The 15,242-nt window shown below is 49.5% G+C and overlaps 1 protein-coding gene and 1 long non-coding RNA gene across 17 annotated transcripts in view; one reads left to right on the plus strand and one right to left on the minus strand.

Moving 5' to 3' along the window:
- The window catches only part of Prdm2 (PR/SET domain 2), a 106,867-nt gene extending 100,421 nt beyond the window's left edge, over nt 1–6,446 (plus strand). For all 8 annotated transcript variants that reach the window (XM_035439425.1, XM_027399968.2, XM_035439427.1 and 5 more), the window contains 2 exons: nt 1,711–1,853; nt 4,481–6,446. In XM_035439425.1, the coding sequence (XP_035295316.1) occupies nt 1,711–1,831 (121 nt within the window). In that variant the 3' untranslated portion in view covers nt 1,832–1,853; nt 4,481–6,446. The remainder of the gene's footprint in view (nt 1–1,710; nt 1,854–4,480) is intronic.
- Nucleotides 2,582–13,301, minus strand: LOC118237888. Of its 9 annotated transcripts, none has more exons than XR_004768122.1 (7): nt 11,918–13,301; nt 10,911–10,995; nt 6,626–6,698; nt 5,554–6,531; nt 5,238–5,360; nt 3,763–3,798; nt 2,584–2,978 (listed from the first exon to the last, which is right to left on the minus strand). It is a non-coding gene; the product is annotated as an uncharacterized LOC118237888 (long non-coding RNA). The 9 variants fall into 9 exon arrangements; XR_004768125.1 differs by having other exon boundaries at nt 5,554–6,534; XR_004768123.1 differs by having other exon boundaries at nt 2,582–2,974; nt 5,554–6,698.
- Between the last annotated feature and the right edge of the window lie 1,941 nt (nt 13,302–15,242).

A 15,242-nucleotide genomic window follows, 5' to 3' on the forward strand; every position in this document is an offset into this window, starting at 1 on the left:
AATGGGATTCATAGGGGCCATGTGAATGTGGCGGAAATTGTCTTCCCCTTAGGCCAAAGGGCCTGGGGGTAATGACAGGGCCCTTCCTGTGGGCTGCTAAGAAACACCAGGGTGGATGCCCTGAGCTGGGGAGAAAGTGTGCCCCCTTGTGGAAATGACTGCTACTGCCTGGGAGGAGGACATCTAGAGAGGGAGGTGGGGCTTGCAGGTTTTCAGTGTCGGGGCCTGGCTTTAAATGTTTGATAGACAGGAAAGGGCAGCAACGGAAGTGCCAAAGAGCAGCTGCCGAGGCTTCTTCTCAGAGGGAAGCTGAACATGCAACGAGATATTAAGAGAAAGAAAACATTCAGAGTTCTTACTGTGTTGCTCAGGCTGGCCCCAAACCCATGTGGTCCTCCGGATTCCATGTGCTGGGGCTACAGACATGAGCCACCAGGCCTGGCTCATTTGATCTCTGAGTCAGACTTTACCACAGCCATGTGTCCAGGAATAAACATAGTGTATATTCTTAGTACTGTCTGTTGTTCTAGGCACCCAATGTGCATGGGATATTTTAGAGCAGATCCCTTGCGGCTAAGGGTGCTACCTCATTAGACTTTGGCTGCATAGCTCTTTGCTTCCCTGGGCTTTGTTGGATGTTTCATAATTTCCTGAACATTGGCCATCATATACAGACTGCAGCGCCCCCCTCCAGTATGACAACCCAAATGTCTTCAAACATTGCCACAGTCATGCCCTGGTTCAACAATACTGACTCCCACCCTCCTGCTTGCCAGCTCTAGGAAGGACACTGTTCCCATCTCCTGCTCGCCCAAGGAGTGCTAGCTTCAAGCAGGTGAAGGAGAGAAGGGCCGGCCCTGCACCTCACAGCCTACTCTCACCCGGTCCTTCTGTACCTTTGCTCTGTGCCCAGAGAGACTATTGATGACTCGATGATCCTCAGGCCTTCTGTGCCTCCATTCTCCCTTCTGTGAATTCAGGACAATACTGGTGACTGGGCAGCTTGTATGAAGAGGAAGGTAGCTGGTCTACATGAAATACCCAGCACCGTCCGGGCATGATGAGTCCCCTCTAGCCATTTGTTTACTTTGAGGCAGTCTCACTATATAGTGTAGCTCAGGCTAGCCCCAATTTCACCATCCTCCTGTCTCAGCCTCCTGGGTTGCTGGAGTTACAGGTACCTCTAGCCATTCCAACTTTTGCTGTGCTAAGCCAACGGCGGAACATGGCAGAGCAGCAGCTAAGGTGCTGTAACCTTGTTCTCATAGTGTTCAGGAGGAAGGCAGCTCCTATAGGCTCCAGTAGTGATGAGTGATGTAATCGGGGGTGAGGGGTGGGGTGGACTCACGGAAGGCCAGAAGGGCAGGTTTTCCAGAGAAGGTGGGAACCTAACTGAGCACAGGTCACCTAGGTGCAAGAGGAGGGGGATGAGTGATGAGTGGAAACCAAACCAAAAGGTTTTTCTTGAAAAAAGAAATGAAATGAATCCCATTTAGTAGACTGCCATACAACACAGAGCTCTACCATGTCGAAGGGGCCTGGGCTTATATTTCCATAGGAAACCCCATCAGCGCTCCCCTGGCACGGAAGGAAGTGCCATCTTGCTTGGACCTGGGAGATAACAGGCAGCAAGAACATCTGTGTACCTTTGGTGATGCTAGAGGCCCAGACTGGTTCCTGATGATGACCTGTGCTGTTCTTTCCATACAGCTACAGTCTCCGCCTGGCGTCCCGATGCACCTCATCAGCAGCCCCTTACGTCACCAGACAATGCAGGAAGGTCAAGGCCGCAGCAGCAACTCAGTTCCAGGGACCCTTCTTCAAAGAGTAGGCACTTTGTCTGCTCATGACAGGTGGGAGCCAGAGGCACCCTGGCACCATCTGGGTGGCTTTGGGACTTGGGGGCAGAGTCTGAGGTAGATCTAAGGTTGGGTGAATGGGAGGGATGGCATGTCCAGGACCCTCCAGCCTAGCATGGGGCCTTCTGTAGGCATGAGTTCTGTGGCTTAGCGTGTAGACTCTGAATTACCAGGGTTCCAACCCCAGCTTTGCCATTCACTGGCCGTCATTTCCTCCAAGTCTCAACTTCCCTATGTGTAAAATGGGGACTTGCAGCCTTCGGAATGGTGAGGGACAAACAGTGTTGAAGATAGTGGTATTTGCTGTGTTATCCCAACAGACTTGGGCAGTAGGATGCTTATTTTAAAATTGTGTAGTGCAGCCATTCCAGCGATGTGATCAATGCAAATGCATTTACCCAAACCAGACCTGCCAACACTCAACAGTGGGTGGGAGGTTGTAGCCCTTGTACCCGCACTACTGAAGCAGTGGCCACTGATGGACTCTCCAGATAGGCGGTCGCTCCTGTCAGTTGAATGCCTGCTGGTGAGCGCCATTAGAAATCTCTAGTGGAGACTTCCAAGCCCACAGTCACACTTACTGGGTCTCAAAGCAAAAATGCTCGAATGTAGAGAAGGGACTTAGCGGGAAAGGGGCTTGAAAGGGGTGGGTGAGTGGGAGATAAGGGGGTGAGGAGGGCACCAGTTATCAAAATGCACTATATACACATGAAAATATCAAAGTGCAAATTTAATAACCAAAAGAATCTTGTGCATTGTACATGTGTGCGCATGTACACCTGTGTGTGTGTGTGTGTGTGTGTGTGTGTGTGTGTGTGTGTGTGTGTATGTGTAGAGGCCAGAGAACAAACTTAGGGCTGGTGTAGTTGGATTCTGGTGAGGACCCTCTTTCTGGATTGTAGACATGGTATCTTCCTTCTTACCATGTCCTCACATGCTGGGGTCCTAATTATCTCCAGAAGGTCCCGGTCCATCCCACTGAGGGATTTGGTTATAACACAAGGCTTTCAGGGAGACGAAATTCATTGTAGAGCACTATTGAACACAGGTGCAGAAAGGCTTTTAAAGTCCCTGGCACAGATGCCCAGTTCAGGAGGACACACGAGGGTCAACACCTTCCTTTTCAAGAGGGAAAGAGAGGGATAGAATGTGTGTCAGAACTCTGGTCCTCTGATGTCCAGCCTGGAAGGCATGTAGGTGCCTGCACCCAGTGAGTAGAGCTGCCCATCACTCTCTGAAGACCCATGCTACCTATGAGCTCACAAAACCCAGTTCTCTCTGAGCCTCTGTTTCCTTCATATGCTGTATGAATCTGCTCAGGGGCTCAGGGCCTGTGTGAGCCTTCCAGGGCTAAGGGGCAACACTGGCCCATGAAGAGAACCAACCAGTAATGTCCACCAAAACTGGCTTGGTGGCTCCTTTTTTTTGCCCCAGCAACTCCTCTGCCAGGGTCACCTTGGCCGATACATGCACAGGGATGTGACATGTGGCTTCTAGGTACACAAAGGGATGTGCCAATGGTGTCACTGTAGGCACACCACTGACCCCGCAGCATTAACAGCGGGCCAGAGGGACCCATGTGGCATGTTTCCACAGGAGAGTATTGTAAAGCAGCAGATGAACAGAGCTACAGCCACAGTCAGACAGACAGAAATACAGCATGCTCATACAGAGTTAGAGCTGCATGCCCAGAACTTCACACAGGCTAAACTGAAGCACAGGGGCACAGATACTAGTCAATTCAGTGTGTTTACGTTTAAAATCTGAGCTACGATGGGGGTGCAGACACCTGGGAAGCTGATGCAGGGGGATTTCTGAATTTGAAGCCTCCTTGTGCCACATTGTGAAATGGTCTCAAAATAAACAGAGGATTGAGGGTGTAGCTTAGTGGTAGAGCCCTTACCTAGAACGTGGAAGGTCCAGAGTTTAATTCCCAGCACTATGGGAGGAAGAAGGAAGGAAGGAAGAAGTGTGAGTTTCTCTCTGTCCCACCAGCTCCAAATCATGACACAGAATCATGAAAGCTGGGCTGGTGGCTTAGGCTTGTTCCTAACTAGCTCTTATAACTTAAATTAACCCCATATTTTTTAATCTGTGTGCTGCCACATGACCCATGGCTGTTACCTCTCCTCCTGCATGTCTTGCTTGTTCTGTCTCCCGGTGTCTCCACCCTTCTTCCCAGAATCCTCTGTGCCTGGAAATCCTGCCTAGCTATTGGCCATTCAGCTTGCATTAAACCAATCAGAGTGACATCTTCAGACAGTGTAATCAAATATGTTTCGGGAAAGAAGTCAGAGAAGGGGGAGGGAAGGAAGGAAAGAAGCCAGAGAGGTAGGCAGAGGCAAACCAATCTGAAGTGATTAAAAACCAGGATGATGGCTGTCTGGGGGGAGGAACCCTGAAATAGGGATGGCTCAGGGTGGGTTGGGGGTAGTGTTCTGTGTCTTCCTCTGAAGCTTGATAGATGCTATGAAAATTCATCAAATGGGGCTCTTATCCATATGTCTTTACACTTTAGTCAACTGCTTAATAGAATAATTATTAAACAGGGAAACATGAAAAGCCGTGGAAGGCAGTGAGTGTGTGGCCACCATTGTCATTTTCTCTTTGTTTCTCCTCAGCACCTGAAGTGACCTGGAATCAGTGAAGCCAAAGGGACCAGCGTTCTGCCCTGCAGAGAGTACTGACCTCTCCCAGTTGTGAAAGCAAGAGAGCGAGAGTGAGAGTGAGCGAGAAAGAGAGAGAGAGAGAGAGAGAGAGAGAGAGAGAGAGAGAGAGAGAGAGAGAAAGAGCATGTGTAGGTGCTGGTGCATGCATGTGGTCTTCAAGCCAAGGTCCCAGCCTTGGGAGCAGGAGGGCAGCAGCCTTTGCGTCATCCTCCAGATGATCCTTGGACATGGCCCAGAACCGTGCTCTGTGGTGCAGCCATCCTGCCCGGGGTGGGTGGGTGGGTGGGTGGGGCATCTCCGTCTATGCAATTTTTTAAAAGAGTTCCTTGACCCTGCTTTGTGCTTCTTGAGCTGTTTGCCACCGCTGGGACTTCCTCAGTCTGGTCCTGAGGGGTGGGGAGGGGTCCTATATAAGGATGACCTTTCGGAGGCCAAGCTCCCTTTCATGCCACCCCCTTCCTCACCGACATTCTCCTCACATTGTCTCTGGGAATCGATAGCAAATAGCATATAGATCCATGGGGCTGAGCCTGAACCTTGGCCCTAGTACTTGGAAACCACCCCTCCCCCTTCCTCCCTAAGCAGCCAGAGCGGCCAGCTTTCAAGTCATCTCCTCCTTGAAGTTCAAGAGGCCACTGCTCTGAAGTCTGCAGGGAAGCCTAGAGCCTGTGCATCCAGGTGGCAGACTCTGCCCATTTCCAGACCTCACCTCTTCTTTAGAAGAATCAGTGGTTAGGGACTGTGAGGTGGAGGTGTGACCCTCCTGTGCCCTTCTTCGCCTCATTTGGTGGGACCGCCTACATTTTTTTACCATCTGAACTTTTTAAGTTAGCTGTAAAGGGAAGCAAAGAAAAAATTATAAAAAGGGAAATGAAAAAAATACAGATTTCAAAACAAAACAGGAGTTTTTGAATGGGTAGTTTTCAGATGCCATTTCACCACATGCTGACCCCCTACACACACACACACACTGGTGGACAGTTGGGCGTTTGGGAGAAACATGGGACTGAGCTCTAAGTTCAGACCTGGGTCACTGAAGTTCTTGGGTTTTGTGCCTTTGGGGTGGAGGATGCCTGAGACAATTTTGGTGCTGTTTCCTCAGCTCCATTCTGGTCCCAACATGTCAAAGAGGGAGGACAGAACTTGGGAGAGTTGTCATACACGAAAGCGGTTTCCTTTTTCAGGGTTACTACGGTTGATCTTACAACTCTGTAAATATGTATGTAGACACTTTTAAAAGCACGTATTTATGGTCCCGACTGTAAATGCTCCATTTTTAAAGTTTTATAACACGTTATTTAATTAATCAGTCGGCTGGCTGCAGTAAGGGGACTGACTGGTCCAGGAAAAGGGGACCCTAGAGACCCTCACATGGGCAGAAAACCATCCATCATTGTCCAGCGTTACCGTTTTCCTGTTCACCCACCCAGCTAAACTCTGCTGTACCCTTTTTCATTTCTTCAACTAGAATTTTTCTTTTACACACTCTGCAGTTAATCCTTGCAAGCATGGACTGTGGCTGTTGCTAACCCCACTGACACAGTATGCCTCACAGCTGATCACACAGACCGTCTCAGCCTGTCCCAGCAGCCAGGAAAACTCACGAACCCGAAGCCTTGGCAAGCTGCTTTCAGCCAAACTTGGGAAAACTCTGGAAAACGTTGCTGGGCTCTTGGGGGATTCCCTCTTCCCCCCCTCTCTCTGTCTCTCTCCCTCTCTTTGCATGAGCAAATTGTGCTGGGTCACCCTTCAGCACTTCCCAGATTGTCAGGAAAACGAGGAGAAAGTTTTGTCAAGCGTGGTGTCTCCTGTTCAGTGGAGGTCTTCTAGCGTGGTTCTAGGTCACGCGAGAAGACGGTTCTGTATCTGCCGTGCGAAGAATGTGAACAATAAAAGTGCGGAGCGATTGTGAACCACAGTGTGGGCGTGGTCATTTTCCAGTCGCAGGCTTCGTCTTCCATGTCGGTGGATTCTGGGCTGGTGGAGCAAAGTAGGGTGGACCCCTACTTTAGGAACAAGAGAAATTGGAGGCTAAAGAGGCCAGTGGTGGGGATGTCCTTGTGTTGAGCAAGGTTTCTCCACCTTCAAGTCACTTACCCTTCTGCCAGATGGTGAGTTACCATTTTCTGTTGAGACTGGACAGCCTCTTGTGATTGCAGTAGTCTTCCTCCTCCGTGTGTGTGTGTGTGTGTGAGAGAGAGAGAGAGAGAGAGAGAGAGAGAGAGAGAGAGAGAGAGAGAGAGAGAGAGAGAGAGATTTGGTGCAGATTCGGTGCTAGATACCCTGGGACTGGAGTTCCATATGGTTGTGAGCCTACATGTGGGTGTGTAGGAACTGAACCCAGGTTCTCTGCTAGAGCAGTTTGTGCTCTAAACCCTGACTCATCTCTCCAGCCCCTCCAATATACTCTTCAGAGTATATTTTAAATTTTTTGTTTCTCAAGGTGTGCTTTGCTTTGGATACAATAGACTTGCAGAAGTTCCACAGTCAGTGTTTGTATTGTATACAGAGCAGATCTTCACCGATGCCCAAATACTACACGAGGATAGGAGAAAGGGCCCAAGAACACTCTCTAAAATCACAAGTGCTGTGTCAGGGGGGTATCTCCAGAAACCAGGAGATTCCCACAGATGTGAAAGGGAGGCATCAGGATCTGCTGCCTGCAGGCTGGGGGAGGGGATGGCCCAGAAGCTCTGCAGACATGCAGTTCAGTCTGAGTCCCGGGGCCTGAGAACCAGGGGTGCCCGTGGGAACCGGGGCGGGAGAGGAGGTGGCTTGTGTCAGCCCCTCTGCCGGGTATGGTCCTGGTCCCCTTCTGTTGCTGTGATAAAACACTTGGTCCAGAGCAAGTTGGCAGGATAGGGCTTATTTAGCTTACAGCCCATCATTGAGGGAAATCAAGGTGGGAACCATGATGGAATGGTGCTGGCTAACTTGCAGGCTCGTGCTTACAGAGCTTTCTTATGCAGCCCAGGGAATGGTGCGGCCCATAGTAGGTCTGGCCCGCCTATATCATTTAAGACATTACTTTGCACACATGTCTGCAGACCAACCTGATAAAGACACTGATTCGATTGAGACTCTACAAGCAGAATTTTATGCTTTGTGAAGTTGGCAGTTGGACAGAACTCCTCCCAATCCCTTTTGTTCTATTCAGACCTCTCCACAGATTGGACAGACCCCAACACACCGAGGGTGTCCTCTGAGATTGAAGTATATTCTCATCTGAAAACCCCATAGATACTCAAAATCAGGTTCAACCTGATCCCATGTCCGCGTCCACCCAAATGTGAGGCTCTCCACCACATACAACCTACCACTCTCTGGAGCAAAGTAGAAAGTGAAAGTGAACCTCGTTATGTGAAATCCATACATTCAATCCCTTAACCCACACTGCTGGCCTCAGTTCGCACAGGCCTCACTCTGGAGCCACATGGTGGTGGCAAGAAGAATGCCAGCAGAGTTCATGTAGGATGAGGAATATCATCTATGGTCGTTTGAATGTAACTAACCCCCCCCCCCCCCCGTAATCTCATAGGGAGTGGCACTATTAGGAGGTGTGGCTTTGCTGGGTTGGATTTGGCCTTGTTGGAGGAAGTGTGTCCCAGTGGGGATGGGCTTTGAGGTTTCCTATGCTCAGGATACTGCCCAGTGAGTCAGTTGGCCTCCTGTTGCCTCCAAAATGGCAGCCTTCTCATTTACCTCTCTGCTATCATGTCTGCCTGCACGCCACCAGGCAGATAACGGACTGAACCTCTGAAATTATAAGCAAGCCACCCCAGTTAAATGGTTTTTTTTTATAAGAGTTGCTGTGGTCATACTGTCTCTTCACAGCTACAGAAGCCCTAGCTAAGACACCATTCAACATGATAAAGAGGGCTGGTAAGTCTGTCTTGTGGGTGTTGAGAGCTTGGCATTAGCTGTCAGGGCTTACAAGACAACTTGACACATGCTGGAGTTATTTGGGAAGAGGAACCTCAACTGAGAAAAAGCCCACCCCTCCCCCCACACCTGATTAGTCTTCGAGAGAGTCTATGGGACTTTTTCTCTATTGATGATTGATGTGGGAGGGCCCAGGCCATTATGGGTGGTGCCACCCCTGGCAAGTGCTTTACTGATTGAGCCGTGTCTAGCCCTCTGGTGACAGGTGCTCCACAGAGCCTGCTGCACAACCACTTGGCTCCAATGAGATAACACAAGGGGAAAGCTGGAAAGACAGAAAGTCCCATTCCCCCCTGTTAAATGGCCCCGACTTCTCTGGGACAGGTTAAAAACCAGTGGGAATCACAGAAAACCAGGACTTGGGTGATGCCTGGAATTTAGCAAATTGCCAAGTGATCAAGACTAGACTCGTGTGCCAAGAGGACCAGAGTTGCCCATGCATAGTGATTCCCAAACAGCACCTGCTGCTAGCCCTGGCTGGATGGCCGGCCCATCATCCTGGGCACTTGAGGGACTGTGGATGAAATCCTGAGTGTATGTATTGTTGACATGAGCACAGCCATGTCAAGGACACCAATGCCTTAGACCTATGGGAGTGGCAGGGCCTTCCCCCTGGCCTGAGTGCCTGTGTTGAGACTGTATGCAGAGAATACAGTCAAGCACAGCTCCCCTGCCAGGACTGGCTAATCTGCCTCCTCCTTCAGCTGTAAACACACCAAGTCCCCAGCTTCTGGTGCATCCCCATTATAGCACACCCCCTGGTCCCAGCTTTTCTGTAATTCTGTCCACCATTCCTTCATTTCCCATTGCCCAAGTCATATCAATCCCAAAGCTGTGCAGGGCAAGGTATGGTACCCAGAGGCTCAGCCAAGGCTGTGATGCTGTTTCTTGACAGCAAACAGGGATCCTTCTTGTACGGAGTTGGGGCTCCGGGAGGCTGGGCAGGGACCGGACAGGTAGACAGGTGAAGCCAGGAGCTCCCATGCCTGTGCTCTCTACCTTGGGAAGGAGGCTTGGAATGGCCCCTGGGTATTGTAGCAAAGGAGAAAGGCCACAGTCTGGGATGAGGATCCAACTGTATCTAGTCTACCTGGTCCCCAGGTTGGGGTTCTGCTATGCTAGGGGAACTGAAACTCGGGTGCTGGGTGGCGTTGCTCGCCACACTCAGCTGAGCAGACAGCTGCTAACTTTTAAAATCCCCACAGGGGACTCATGCTTCAAGCCCAACCTGGCCTCTGCCTCTTTGTGATGATAACAGGCCTGTATGTAGTGGCTCCCCAGACCGTCAGGAAATGGGACCTGCTACCTGGCCCCACGGGTGGAGTATAGAGTACATCGCCCTTCTCCTCCCCCTTTCTGATTGGCTGCTATACTCTGAAAGTCAGCCAGGCAATGTGGGCAGGTTTTCTGTGATGCTCAGGCATCACAGAAAGAGGGGTGTGGGGAGGGTCGCTGGACTCTCATTTGAGGTTCTGGTCACTCCCTCTTACACCTTCTAGGTACCTGTATGTAATTCTGTCCTCACTGCACACGGCCCTGTGGTCTTGGGAGGTGCTGATTGGGGGACGGCATATAGGCAAATATAGGAAAGTCATCATTTATGCGGGGGTGAGACTTTCAAGTAATAACATCTGCTTTGGGGTCACCTGTGCTCCCCTAAGCAACACCTCCCCCTGTTCTATAAGTACAGAATTGGACTTTGGTGGAATCATATTTTGGTTTGTTGTTGGTGCCCTAGAAGGAGTGGACATTTGTATCTTCCCAGGGAAAAAAAAACAGTTCCCACAGCAGCTGCCAGATAAGATAGAGGATGCCCAACCATGTGTGAATTTTGGAAAATCATGAAAAGACTTTGCAATGTAAATATGTCCCTAATATTAGACAGGGCACACTTAACACGAAAACAACTGTTTATGTGAAGGTCAAATGTGCCTGGGCAGCCCATGTTGCCCTGCGTGGCAGCCCTGTGCAGGTCTAAATGCCCTTTGGGCTGCCCCTCCTATGTTGGGTCGTCTTGACTTCAGTTGATTGAGAGTGCTCGACACTCGACTGGCGCTCAGCCCAGCAGCTGGGCCAGTTTCTCCCCTGCTCTTAAAAGTAGTTCCTGATTTGATGTGAAGGTCACTGAATGTCAAGTGTTGCCCTAGGACTCTTAAAGAGTGTTCAAGTGACTCTTGACACCTGCCACTGACATCTAGGGCTCGTGGCTCTGCCTCCAGCTTGATGCCTGGGGTTTAATTTCGGTTTTGAGTCTATAGCCTCTCTTGCCATCTGATACAAAGACCCAGAGGCAGAAGGATGAGTAAGAGGTTCTGTTTTGGCAATGGCTGGCAGGATGTTGCAAAATAAAATCATCTGGGGGGTAAGAAAGGGCTCCACCAGCTGTGAGCTCCCTTCTCCGCTGGAGGACACGCTGGGGAGGGGGTGGGGTGCTTCTTACCAGCTGTTGCTGAGGTCTTCTGAGGGCTACCATTGTAGGTATCTGCGCTGTGGCATCCAGGTGCAAGTAAATACTCTAAAGAAGACTATCAACCAAGGAGACAGAAGCAGTGTTGGTACACAGAAGAGTGCAGCCTGCCCACCCGATCATCATTGTGGTTTCTCAGGCTTCTGGTATTCTTGCCTACCTGCTAACCACATAACCCACCTACGCTTCCCTGGCACCAAGCCACTGGGATAATTCTTGGGTGATTACCAGAATGCCATTTTTGCTTAAATTGGAAAGTTTATGTTATTAGTAACTGGGGAAAAAAAAAAAAACCAACAACTAGAGAAACCATAAAGATATCTCCAAGTTTTCGTGGAAATAAATACTAGCAACAGCTGTGCCATCAACTGGTGTGTGGCCCTGGGGTGCCATTGTGCCTCCTGTGCCTCTGTTTCCTTGTCTGTAAAGTGGGCACTTCGATCCTGGCCCACAGTACAAACTGTTGGTGGCAATGCATCCATACTGATTTTAAAACTCTAATTAGAGTGTATGTGGCTCAGTTGATAGAGAGCTTGCCTAGCGCACATGAAGCCTTGGGTTCCAGGCTCAGCACAGCATCGACCAGGTGAGGTAGTACACAACTGTGATTCCCGCACCAGGGAGGTGGGAGCAGGAGAATCCGGAATCCTGGGTCATCCTTGGCTACAAAGCTAGATCAAGGCTGGCTTGAGCTATAGAAGACCCTCAAACAAACTAACTCTTAGACTGCCATTATCTTTACAGTTCCTTCAGTGATGGTGATATAGGGGTTCCTATTACCAGCAGTATTAAGATTTGGAGTTTTCCAATGGACTCAGGCAGGACACCCCCATGTTGTCCTGCCTTTGCCCGATGCTCTATATGGAAGTGGGGTGGTCATGTTGATGGAAGTCACAGACAAACCTTACCAAATACGCAGCAGCCCAGTGCCAGCCTTGGGGAACTGGGGAAGGAGGGTTTCACTGGTGTCCCAAACTTACCAGGAGGGAAGCAGGCTCAAAGAGGATGTCTCCACTAAGATCTCACATGGGAAGCAAGCCACCAGGACTCCCAAGACCAAGGGAGTTAGACTGCACCACCTTCTGCAGGAAGTATTCTCTAGTTGCTGCAAATGCCTATAGCACGAAGCTCTTCCTGGATTCCTAAAACCCTGCCATTTGCCTGATGCCACTCAAAGTCCCTATGTCCATGTCTCTAAGTTGAGATGCTACAAAGCACCTGCTGGCAGAGAGTGGAAGGGACTTCCATAAGACAAGGCCCTCCTGGCACAGGTGGCAGTCAGGTGAGAGCTGGCATCCAGAGGTCTATTCCTAGCTAGGTCCTGGGTCCAATGGAATTACATCACATCCATGTGCCCGTTGTCCTTGACACAGCTGTGGGGAGCTCCTCTACAGAGTGTGGGTGCCCACAACCTTCTCTCCCCTCTGTTTATCTGTTCCCTTTGTTATATGGATTATTTATGGAAAACACGTGAGCACAAAACAAGCCAAGAACCCTGATTTCCACGACAAGCAGTGCCTTGTGTCACCCTCAAGCACTGGGCAGGAAGAAGAGATGGTCAAAGGAAACAGACGTGGGGTTCATGCTGTGTTAGTGAATTAGGGCCCATCTTCCCAGTGTCTGGAAGGAGTCCTCTAAACCAGGAGTCCCAGGCAGACATGTCGGGCACCAGCTGTGTGCCCATCTGATCTGAGGAGCCACCGCTGCTTCTGAAGGTCTGATAACATGGGCTTTCGCACCTCTGTGAAGGGCTGCGGGAGCAAGAGCCCTGCAGAGCCTAAGGGGAAAGAGGTGGTAAATGGCAGCTGTAACATACCTCGTATGACCTAAGTTGAATTCTCTCACTCGTTCCACATATCCAGACACCATCTTCCTCAACGCACATGTGAACACACACTCATGTATGTATATGCACTGACGCACACTTTCACGCACACACATGCATGCAGGCACACCTTCACAATCACACGGATACACAGATACACACCAAGTTCATAAGCACACAGGTTCACATACATGCACTCATAATGCATGCCAGAATATGCATGCAGAAATGCATATATGCACACGTATTTCCCACAAGCACACTTAGAAATACACATGTTCATACATGCACTGCCTTTGACGAGCCCTCTCTCGTACTTGTACTTCCAGGACACATGTATGTTCCCAGTTGCACCTGCTGAGACAGTGGTTGGGAGAGAACCTGCCATTTGCCTTGCCTGACAATAAGATGGCATCCTGGTGTTATGATAAATCTTTCTGCCAAAAGCTGCCGCACGCCCACCGCCACGTGTGTGCTCTGCGCCAGCTGCCTGCCCGAGTTAGGCCCAAATAAATACACAGAAACTTGTATTAGGTTTACAGCTGCTTGGCCAATGACTAGGATTCCTCATCTGTTAGCTCAGTCTTAATTATCATAAATCTATATATTTTATAAGACTTATCTTATCGGATGCCTTATTGGCGTCCCTCCTTGCCGGTGGATCACATTGTGCCGCAGGAGCAGGAGCGGAGGGGAAAGAGGGCATACTTCCTGTTTCCTCGCTTAGATATGAGTCTCCTTGCCATGTCACTTCCTGCCTGGATCATCACTTCTCTACTACATTTCCCAGAATCCTCTTTGACTCCTAGCCCTTGCTTGCCATTGGCCAAACAGTATTTTATTCAACAATCAATAAGATAAGCATACACAGTAGTACATTCCCCATCATCCCGGGCTGTGCCAGCTCCTGGAAGTTTGTCCTAGTTAGTTTTTTTTTTTTTTTTTTAATCAACTTGATAGAAGCTACTAAGTAGTGGGAAGAGGGAATCTCGATGGAGAAAATGCCCCCATTAGAGTGGACTAGTGGCAAAGCTGTGGGGTATTCTCTTGGTTAATGACTGATGTGGGAGAGCCCAGTCCTCTATAGTGAGCACCACTCCTAGGCAGGTGGTCCTGGGCTATATAAGAATGTAAGCTGAGCCAGCTCTAACAAGCAAGCCAGTAAGCACCACTCCTCCATGGCCTCTGCTTCAGTTCCTAAACCCCAGGTTCCTGCCGTGACTTCCTGCCCTGACTTCCCTCACTGATGGATGTGGCCTGAGGGGTGTAAGCGGAAACAAAGCCTTTCTTCCCTAAGTGGCTTTTGGTCCCTGCGTTTTATCGAAGCAACAGAAACCTTACCTAGGACAGAGTTCCAGCATGAGTTCTTGACCTAAGGCCTGTGCTCTCTCTGTTCTTCTAAACACAGCCCTGTCCCCCCCCCATCAAGGAGCAAGATCTTAACCCAGCAGGGTGAGGTTGTGAGCACAGGAAGGGAGGGGATGTGCAGGGTGCTACCAAGGTAGAATTGTCCCCTAATGACGACAGTGTTTCCTTCAACACAAGGCTTGATGTATTATAGTGGGAAATTACCAATACGGAGTCAGGTAGAAATATAAGGGTATTTAATAGGGAAAAGCCTTACTTACAGAGCGACCTAGCCAGCCGGCGTGGCAGCAGTCTGTACAGCAAGAAGCAAAGTGAAATCGAAAGAGCAAACGCAGTCATCCTACATCCCCTGACCACGTCCTCGAAAGCTTGTGAGGGCGTGGTCAGGCACACCTGTAGCCAGCCCCTAAGTAGGCGTGGCTACAGCTTCCCCTACAATTCCCCTTTTAGTCTAAAAGAGGATTAAAACTTAACAGTTTAAAGTATCCAAAATTAACAATCATAAAGGTAAAATATAAGAAGATACAACAATCTGCTTATGTCACATCCTAACTATCTATTTTAACTAAACCCTAAAGTCATCTGAAAGAGGTGTCCAAGCCTGAACACCTCCTTCCAATCCCAACCATAAACAATAGGAAGCTATCCCTAACTAGGTATATACACTATCCTAAGTGACAACAATGGGGAAAGGGAGCGTAGCATTCTCCAAGTTACTTCCTGCTAAAATGGGACGATAATAGTCATGTGGGGTCCTGTAGAAAGAAAATGTTAGTATCCAGTCCATGTTAGATGGGATTCACTTGATTGAAGATCTCGCTTGAAATCCTCAACTTGATTGAAGTCAGTACCCGAACCTCTGGCTGGAGTGTCAGTTGAAATGGAGCAAGTTGGATCCAGTGCAGTCGAGGAGATGTGGCCCATTTTCTTTCCAGGGTGTCCAGGGATTGCTGTCAGGCAGGTCTTCATTGGCTGTGTGGGACTCAAACATAAACAGTTAGCAGAGAAATGTTTGCTTGTGTATGTACACATGCTGGGGAATGCAACCATGAGAGCATAACAATTATGAGAGGGTGTACACCTTGAGAGAAAGATACAAGAAAAGACAAAGA

This window comes from Cricetulus griseus, chromosome 2 (genome assembly GCF_003668045.3).
Source record: "Cricetulus griseus strain 17A/GY chromosome 2, alternate assembly CriGri-PICRH-1.0, whole genome shotgun sequence".
NCBI classification, from domain to species: Eukaryota; Metazoa; Chordata; class Mammalia; order Rodentia; family Cricetidae; genus Cricetulus; species Cricetulus griseus.